This window comes from Chiloscyllium plagiosum, unplaced genomic scaffold (assembly GCF_037043375.1).
Source record: "Chiloscyllium plagiosum isolate Xiang-an unplaced genomic scaffold, Cpla_swu_hap1 HiC_scaffold_25, whole genome shotgun sequence".
Lineage (NCBI taxonomy): Eukaryota > Metazoa > Chordata > Chondrichthyes > Orectolobiformes > Hemiscylliidae > Chiloscyllium > Chiloscyllium plagiosum.
The window spans coordinates 3,372,694-3,382,852 of record NW_028270163.1 but is presented as its reverse complement, the minus strand read 5'-3'; the positions used below and the strand labels follow the sequence as shown (position 1 = coordinate 3,382,852).

The 10,159-nt window shown below is 45.0% G+C and overlaps 1 protein-coding gene across 1 annotated transcript in view; it reads left to right on the top strand.

Annotated features, from left to right (window-relative positions):
• Positions 1-5,793: 5,793 nt before the first annotated feature.
• The window catches only part of cdr2l (cerebellar degeneration-related protein 2-like), a 52,472-nt gene continuing 48,106 nt past the window's right edge, over positions 5,794-10,159 (top strand). Inside the window, exon 1 of the mRNA XM_043714308.2 lies at positions 5,794-6,182. Within this exon, the coding sequence (XP_043570243.1) occupies positions 6,101-6,182 (82 nt within the window). The 5' untranslated portion in view covers positions 5,794-6,100. The remainder of the gene's footprint in view (positions 6,183-10,159) is intronic.

Below are 10,159 nucleotides of genomic sequence, written 5' to 3'. Positions count from 1 at the left end.
GTGAGGAAGGTGAGGATGAATATGACAAAGGGGAGATATGTAGGAGGAACTGGGCGAATATGAGAGAGGAAGAAATAAGATGTAGGGTGGGGGAAACATGAGGGATGGAATATGGAGGGAGGGAAAACATGGGGGGTGTGGAATATGAGGGGGGGAAGGGAGTGGAATATGCGGTGGGAAGTGGAACTATGGGGAGGAGGAATCTGAGGGGTGAATTGTGATGGTGGGGGCAATATGAGGGAGAAGGGGGGATATGAGGGAGGGAGAAAGGAAAAATGATGAAGGAAGTGGAAATACGAGTGAGATGCAGAATATGAGGACAAATATGGGGGTCGGTGTGGATGAATATGAGGAGAGAATATAAGGGAGGGGGATATGAGGCAGGGAGGAACACGGAAATATGAGGGTGGGGAAAATATGAGAGGGGGTGGGGAAATATAAGGGACGAAGGGGGAATATGGGAGAGGAGGGATATGGGGAAGAGAATATGAGGGAGGGAGGAAGAAATATGACATGGAGGAGGAAGTATGATGAAGGGAATATGAAGGAAGGTGAGACCATATGGGGGAAGGATGGAATATGAGAGGGGAGGAGGAAATAGGAGGGTGGGAGGTGCAGAATAGGAGAGTGGGGTGAATATGAGGGAAGGATGGGGGAATATGAGGGAGGGGAGAGAATTTGAGGGGGAAGAATAGGAGGGAGGGAGAGAATGTAAAAGAGGGCAGAATACAAAAGAGGATGGAGATATGCAGGAGGGAGGGAGAAACATGAGGTAGTGAGAGGAAGTATGATGGAGGAAGGCATATGAAAGTGAGAGGGAGAAAAATGTCAGGGAGAAATATGAGGAGGTATACAAAGAAAGGAAGGAGAAATATGATGGAGGGAGGGGAAAATATCAGAGATGGGGAAACATGAGGGTGGGGCAGAATATGGGGGAGGGGAGTGTGAGGAAGGGAGTAGGCATGTATGAGGGGGGAAATATGATGGAGGGAGGGGGGAATATGAGGGAGAGGGGCAGAAATATGAGGGAGCATGGAGGGAAGGAGAAATATGATGTAGGGAGGAAGGGCATATGAGGGAGGGAGGGATAAATATGAATGGGGGGAATATTAGGGAGGTGTGGAATATGGGGGGAGATTGAGGGAGGGAGGGGTAGAATGTAGGAGGAATAGGAGGGCAGCAGGGAGAAATATGAGGGAGGGAGGGGAATATTAGGGAAAGAAGGAGTGGAGAATGGAAGGGGGAGGAATATGAGGGATGGGGCAAAAAAACGTGGGAATGGGCCGGGGAATACATGAGAAGAATGATTGGGGGTGGACGAGTGTGGAGTGAGTGGAGTGATTGAGTGAGACTGGGGAGGAGTGAGAGGACAAACAAGGAAGAGAAGATTGTTGGGAAGAAAGAGTAGGAGAGGATGGTGGAGGAGAGAGAGAATGAGAGGGGGGAAAGCAAATAGTGAAGTTAATGAGAGAAAATCAAGGAAAAAGAGAGACGGGGGAATAAGCTTAAGGGTAGCATGGACAGGGGAAGCAGCAGATAGGTAGGAGAACCCAATGAGACAGGGGAGTTCCACAGTAACAAGTGAGGCCATTCAGCCTTCAAGCCTGTGTGTGGATTCCAATCTATCTACCCAACTTAGTTCTATAACCTTAGATACGCTTGCCTAACAATACTGTAAGAATCTCCATTTTGAATTAGTCCATTAACTGTTGGTAACTTTTTTAACAGAGAAAGATTCAGATTTCCAACCCTGTCCTGTTTGAAGAAGTGCTCTGTGACATCACCATGAAAGACCTGGATCAAGTTTTAAAGTTATCTTCCTTGTTCTTGACTCTCCACTGAAACTGTTGCTTTCTATTTTTCCTACCAAATTACTTTATTGTCTGAAACACCTTGATTAGATTACACTCAACTTATATTCAAGGAAATAAAAGGGTGGTATGGTGGCTCAGCAGTTAGCATAGGGACCCAAGTTCAATTCCAGCTTCAGGCAGCTGTCTGTGTTTGCATGTTTTCCCCATGTCTATGTGGGTTTCCTCCCACAGTCCAAAGATCTGTTGGTTATGCAGATTGGCCATGCTAAATTGCCCCTTTGTGTTCCAGGGAAGTGCAGGCTAGATGGATTAGCCATGGTAAATGCACAGTTTGAGATGGGATGCTCTTTGGAAGTCTGGTGCAGCTTCAATGGGCCAAATGGCCTCTTTCTGCACTGTAGGGACCCTATGAAGTATATAGCCTGCCTTAGAAAGCTCTTGTTGTGCAGTGGCAGTGTGTGCTGTTGAGCAAGGGACTATCAGCTCCTCATTATCCTTGTAAGTCTGAGAGATGACAGTTCTGTTTGTTTTGGCTTGCCTCCTCCATGTTTTGAAGACCTGCTGTTTGACATTCTCTTTTCATCTGTAGATGTTAAAATCTACAGTTCTTTCTCTCTCTCTCTTTTTCTCTCTCTCTCTGGGTAGCCACTTAATTTATATCTGTAGTCATTTCAGCTGTATCAGTCCTCTTTTAAGAACACATTTTGGACTGAGAACTTAAAAATGTCCACAGCATTTCAAGGTCATGTCCCATCCCCAATGCGATAAATGAAATGTAATTCATTCTCATTACTTTGCAAAGAATTAAAAAGAACTAAATATATAAAGTTAAAAATCACATAACACGAGGTTATAGTCCAACAGGTTTATTTGAAGTGCAAGCTTTCATAGTGCTGCTCCTTCACCAGGTAGCTAGTGGGGCAGGATCATAGGACACAGAATTTATAGTAAAAGATCAAAGTGTCATACAACTGATGCCATTTATTGAATAAGCCTAGATTGCTGTTAAGTCTTTAATCACTTAGAATGGGGATGCAAGTTTCAATTCACCATATGTAAATCTCAGAGCTTCTTTCAAGTCACATTCCTGAGATAACTTAAGCATTTGAGGAGCAGGAGAATCAATGTTTCTGGCATAAACACTTCATCAGGTTCCTGCTGTGCTTTTCCAGCACCACACTCTCAACTCTGATCTCCAGCATCTGTAGTCCTCACTTTGTCCCAGTTGTATCATTTACAGACTTCGGGATACACAACACAGAGTCATCGAGCAGAGACTGATAGCAAGTTCGGTACCCATGAGGATGGCCTTAACTGGGATCTTGGGTTCATGTCACTCAGCAGGTGACCCCACACTATACACAAACCCTCTCACAGCCCAAGGGTGGAATCAAATCCAGGTTCCTGGCGCTGTGAGGTAGCAGTGCTAACCACTGAGGCACCAGGCACATCGGTTGTATGACATTGATCTTTTACTATAAATTCCGTGTCCAATGATCCTGCCCCACTAGCTACCTGACGAAGGAGCAGTGCTCCGAAAGCTTCCAAATAAACCTGTTGTACAATAATCTGGTGTTTTGTGATTTTTAACTTTGTCCACCCCAGTTCAAAACCGACACCTCCATATCAGATTAAAATAGGGGATGCACAAGGGACCAGGGTGTAGAAATGTTGGAGGGTGGACAGGCTGATGGCTGGAGCCAGGCTGTGGAGGAATCTGAAAACAAGTTTGAAAATGTTTAAATCTAGATATTATTTGATCAAGAACCAATGTTGATTAGTGGGCACAGGGTTAGGTGCTTGGTGTGAATTAAGACACAGCTGCAAACGTTTGGATGACCTCAGTCTTATGGAGGATATGTTCTGAAAGATGGCCACTTTTCCACTCCATGGCATGGCATAGCGGTTCAGTAGTTAGCACTGTTGCCTCTCAGCACCAGGAACCCAAGTTCAATTCCATGCTCAGGTGACTGTCTGCAGGAGTTTTGCACATTTTCTCTGTGCCTGTGTGAGTTTCCTCTGGGTGCACCGGTTTCCTTCCAGAGTCCAAAGATATGCAGGTATGGTGGATTGGCCATGTTAAATTGCCTATAGTGTGCAGGGATGTGCAGGTTAGATGGATTAGTCATGGGAAATGCAGGCTTACTGGAATGGAGAAAGTGTCCCACCTAGACCCATTCCCCTACCCGATTACTTTACATTACCCCTGGTTAATGTATCTAATCTACACATCCCTGAACATTATGGGCAATTTAGCATGGCCAATTCACCTAACCTGCACATCTTTGGACTGTGGGAGGAAACTGGAACACCTGGAGGAAACCCACACAGACACGGGGAGAATGTGCAAACTCCACACAGACAGTCACCAATCTGGATTCAAACCAGGTCACTGGTGCTGTGAGGCAGCAATGCTAACCACTGAGCCACCGTGCCATCCTTGAGTTATGGTTAGTAAGTTTGCAGATGACACCAAAATTGAAGGTGTAGTGGACAGCAAAGAAGGTTACCTCAAATTACAACAGGATCTTGATCAGATGGGCCAGTGGGGTGAGAAGTGGCAGATAGAGTTTATTTTAGATAAATGTGAGGTACTGCATTTTGGAAAAGCAAATCAGGGCAGGACTTATACACTTAATGGTAAGGTCATGGAAAGTATGGCTGAACAAAGAGACCTTGGAATACAGGTTCATAGTTCCTTGAAAGTGGAGTTGCAATTATATAAGGTAGTGAAGAAGGTGTTTGTATTTGCCTTTATTGGTCAGTGCATTGAATACAGGAGTTGGGAGGTCATGTTGCGGCTGTACAGGACATTGGTTAGGCCACTTTTGCAACAGTGTTTTCAATTCTGTTCTCCCTGCTACAGGAATGATATTGTGAAACTTGAAAGGATTCAGAAAAGATTCACAGAAAGGATGTCGCCAGAATTGGAGCGTTTGAGCTATAGGGAGAGGCTGAATAGGCTGGGACTATTTTCCCTGGACTGTTGAAAGCTAAGGAGTTACCTTATAGAGGTTTATAAAATCATGAGGGGCATGAATAGGATAAATAGACAAGTTATTTTCCCTGGGGTGGGGGAGTCCAAAAAGGTTTGGCGGTTGCTTAAAGGTAAGAAGTAGGGGCATGGGGATGGTCTTGGCGAGGTGCTCGTCCTCAACTATAAACAGACCATTGTTCACAGCAAACTGCCCAGCCTTCAGGACAACATCGACCACAACACTGTACAAACCTATCATGGCAACTACTGCAAGACATGTCAGAATGTCAACATGGATACCGCCATTAATCATGGGTACACCACCCACCAATAATGCGGCAGGTACTCATGTGACTTAGCCAACATTGTCACATTTTTTATATAAAACCTTATTTTAAGTCATATTCTACAGATAACAAGTTCTGAGAGTTGCATATTAATGAACCGAAACCTGCAATCCATTCTAAAAGATGAAAGACTTAACAACAATCTAGGTTTGTTAACTAATGACACTGTAATCTTTAGCTATAAATTCTGTGTCCTGTGATTTCAGTTCCACAACCACCTGATGAAGGTGCAGTGCTGTGAAAGCTAGTGCTTCCAAATAAACCTGTTGGACTACAACCTGGTGTTGTGTGATTTCTAACTATTTTAATCTGTTCACCAATGGCGGGGCATCTTCAGTCACCTATGACCTAAACTTTCAAAATCTCTCAACCTTGCCTTCCACATTTAAGAAACTGCTCATAATGAATCAGCATCAGACCCCACCTTAGCTCCATGTTTATCTTTACAATGCTCCATGGGAGGCACGCTGTCACTTTAAAGGCACTATATAAATATACATTGTTGTTGCATGGTGATTTGGAAGGGGGAGGGTAAGGTTATTTCCTCGTCACCAGATAGGCTTTGCAATGTTGGAAGTGTTCTTCCTCTATCGGTGGAAGGGTTAAGGATTGCAGGAGTTGCAAGTTGGAGCTGACTTTGCTAGATGGCAGTGGGGAGCTGGGAGGCCAGGGCTGGAGGCCCTGGGAACTTCTTGCTTTCGAGTTGGAAAAGGGATTTCTTTTCGTGTCGGGGGCTGTGGAGGATGGCAATGAGTCAGTGAGACCCAGGCTTACAGCTGCCTGTTGTTGCTGCCACGTCGGAGAGACTGGGGGGAGCTGCAGACAGCACAGCAGCTGGGGTATCTGTATCAAACCGAGAGCATCCCAGTCCCTGCAGAGAGACCAACCCGGGAGCTGGGCTCAGCATCACCAAGGCAGGACCAGAGCAACAAGAGCCAGGCACTCCTGCAAATCGCTTCCCCATGATCAGCAATAACCACAGCATGGACGACTTCGAGACTGAGGAGGACGAGCCCTGGTATGATCAGCAGGATTTGGAACAAGGTGAGCAGGGCGAGAGGAATGAGAGAGAGGGGATTATGGAGGGTGGAGGGAGAGAGGGGATTAGGGAGGGTGGAGGGGAGAAATGGGAAAGGTAAGGACTGCAGCGCATCATGGAAATACAGGACACCAGAACAGCAACGTGAAAATCCAGTGTCGAGACAGGGGTGAGGTAGGAGGCCAGCTAAAGATGGTTGAAAGGGGAATAAGAGAAGGGACAAAGAGATTAAGGTGGAGGTGGAGAGAGAATTTCAAAGTGCTATCAGTTTTACTTTTTTTTTGCAAAAATAAAAATATCATCTGCATAAAATGTTAGAAGCTGCCATATATGTTTAGGTGTTTGTTTGTGGAGTTGAACAGAATCGCTGTAGTGTGATATAGTGCAAAGGAATTAAACCCTCAGACAGTGAGTGTAAGATGGTGGACTGCTGGAGAGGGAGGAATGAGAAATATGTGTCTCTGATAGAGAGAGACTGGAGTATACAGGGAGAGCCAATGAGCAGAGAAAACTGATGAGGTGTATAAACAGGACATGGGAATGACTCAAGAAAATGTGATATGCTTGCTGGGGAGGAGATTAATTGTAAATATTAAAGAGTGCAAAGGAAAACAGACAAAAGTAACAGACCAAATAGTTAATCAAAGGGCAAGAGAATGAGTTTCTGCCACCTTTTTAACACCATGAGTGCACAATCCCCACCAACACTTGCACAGTTCTCCTGAGCGTGTAACCTGTATACTTGGCTGCTTCTTCCCTGGAATGTGCTGGAGACAAAATCAAGGATAGTTTGCAAGAAATGACAACAGGAACTGGGTAGGCCACTCAGCCCCTCTATCCTGTGTCAGCTAACCACACTAGGAGCTGAGACCTGACCTCCTGCAGGTAATGAGCTGCTAGTTTGGAATAATAAATTACAGGTTTGAGATAATGTTTTATTTGAATTGGGTGTATCTAATTGATGAATATTCTGATAAAATCAGTTTCAATTCTCAGGATTATTTTTGCTTTGCTGTGAAGGAGAATTGCTCAGAGTGTGCTGTCATCTGGGAATGCTGTGTTGTGCTTGGCAGCATTTCTGTAACAATCCAGACTATATACACTGGTATGTTAGGATGAGATGGGAACTCTTTCTTTGAGTGCTGGAAGTTTCAGTGTTGCAGGTTTAAAACAAAATTCTCATGTTTAAGGGGACGTTATTTGTTCTGTACATGGAACAAGTGTGAACTGGATGCCCTGTAGCACTCACCCAGTGTTAGTCTTAATCATATGACAGCAAGCAGTTTAAGTAGATCAAGCATACTTGACCTTCACAATGTATTTATTCATGTCAGGGTGGATTTATACAGAGCACAGCAGCTTTATTTACAATTCAGTAGCTTTTTAACATACAATGAGCTTTTTCAGGAGTCATGGGATATCTGTGGGGAGGTAAGATGGTGGTTAAATGTTCATAGAGTCATAGAGATACACAGTTTGGAATGTTGTGTCCTTTCAAATTGTGATTCAATATTTAGCTTCTCCAAACATGGAATGTATCTGGCCAGATTGCTTTAAAAAAAGGAATAAGGTAATGGTGGGGGCAGGTCTGTCCCTGTATAACACTGGGGTACAGTATTGGTGGGGGACAGGTCTGTTACTGTATAACACTGGGGTACAGTACTGGTGGGGACGGGTCTGTCACTGCATTATACTGGGGTACAGTATTGGTGGGGGACAGGTCTGTCGCTGTATAACATTGGGGTACAGTACTGGTGGGGACAGGTCTGTCACTGTATAACACAATACTGGTGGGGAAAGCAGTTTGGGGGTTGAAGTGTTGTTGCCCACATTTTATCTGATTTGCACTCTGTGGGTGAGGAAGCCGAGGATCCAGTTACAGAGGGGAGAGCCGAGGCTTAGATCTTGGAGTTTAGAGATTAGTTTGGTTGGAATTATCATACTGAAGGTGGAACTTTAGTCAATAAGTATAAGCCTGACATAGGTATCCTTGTTATCAAATGTTCCAGGCATGAGTGTAGGGTCAGGGAGATGGTATCTGCTGTGGACGTATTGTGCCAGTAGATGAATTGCAAGGGTTCGAGGCACTTTTAGTAGGTTAGAGTTGATGTGAGGCATGACTAACCTTTTGAAGCACTTCAGTATTCATTAAGGCACACTACATAGTTTTTCTTTGGCACCCTGATGATGGTGGCCTTCTTGAAGCAGGTGGGGACTTCAGCTTGGATAAGGAGAGGTTGTAAGTGTCTGCAAGTACTCCCTCCAGCTGGTCTACACACGGCTGGTGACTCCATCTCGGTCAATTGCTTTCCATGGGTTCAGTCTCAAGAAGGCTGACTGCAGCAGTGACTGAGGGAATAGGTGCATCTGAGGCTTTTGGAATAAATATTGTTTCACTGACCTTGTGTTCAAAACGAACATAAAATGCATTGTGCGCATTGAGTAGGAATGTACTGTTGCCTGTGATTCTGTTTGACTTCGCTTTGTAGCCCATTATGTCATGTTAGCCTTGCCCCAAATGATGGGTGTCTGTGCAGTTGGTCTGGATCCCAAACTTAGTTTGAAATTGCCTCTTGGTGTCTCTGGCCTTGTGAAGGTTGTACCTGGATTTCCAGTATAGGTCAGGGTTGCCTGACTTGTACCCTTCAGACTTGATCTTCAGTAGGGAGTAGATGTCCCAGTTCATCCATGGTTTCCAGTTGGGAAACATTTGGATTAACTTCTTTGGCACACAGTCTTCTACACACTTACTAATGTAGCCTGTAATGGTAGTGGCAGACTCCTTGAAGAGGGTGGGGGGGAGAGAAGAGTTGGTAGATAGGTCGGTGGTATTGCAGTCAGTTTGATGTCAGGTTTTGTTCCCACTCTGGTTGAGCCTTAGGTCTGGGTTTCCATGAAGAGGTTGGGTTTGTGGGAAACTGGTAGGCCCTTAATTCATCTGGGCTTGCGATTTCAATGTCGTAAGTAGTCTAGCCTTATCAGTTATGGATTCTTTAAACCTGAAGGTAGATTTTAGAGACGTAGAATTGAGGTTTAGAAGAGGAGAACAGTTATAAGATATGTAAGAATAAGATCTGCTGTAGATTGGCTTGGAGGGGAACTTGTGGTGTTCCCATGTATCTCCTGCCCTTGTCCTTCTAGATGGAAGTGGTTGTGGGTTTGGAAGGTGCTGTCTAAGGATCTTTGGTGAATTTCTGCAGTGCATTTTGTAGATACGACACACTGCTGCTACTGAACGTGGATGTTGAAGGGAGTGGATGTGGTGCCAGTCAAGCGGGGGCTGCTTTGTCCTGGATAGTGTCAAGCTGCTTGTGTTGTTGAAGCTGCATCCAACCAGGCCAGTGGGGAGTGTTCCATCTCACTCCTGAGTTGTGCCTTGTAGATGGTGGACAGGCTTTGGGGAGTCAGGAGGTGCATTATTTGCCACTGTTTTCGTAGCCTCTGACCTGCTCTTGTAGCCACAGTATTTACGTGGCATGTCCAGTTGAGTTTCTGATCAACAATAACCACCAGAATTTTCATAGTGGGGGATTCAGTGATGGTAACACCATTACATTTCAAGGGGTGGTAATTAGATTGTCTCTTATTGGAGATAGTCATTGCCTGGCAATTGTGTGGCACGAATTTAATTTGCTACTTGTCAGCCCAAGCTGGGATGTTGTCCAAGTCTTGTTTGGACATGGCCTGCTTCTGTATCTGAGGAATGATGCCGAGGAATGTGCGATCATCAGGAATGTGTCGACTTGTGACCTTTTGATGGATGGAAGATTAAGCAACTGAAGATGGTTGGACCTAGGACACTACCCTGAGGAACTCCTGCAGAGATGTCCTGGACCTGAGATGACTGACCTCCAATAATATAACTCCAAACCGTGGAGATTTTGTCTCCAATACTTATTTATTCCAGTTTTGAAAGGGCTCCTTGATGCCACACTTGGTCAAATGTGACCTTTTTGTCAGGGGCTGTCACTCTCCCCTCACC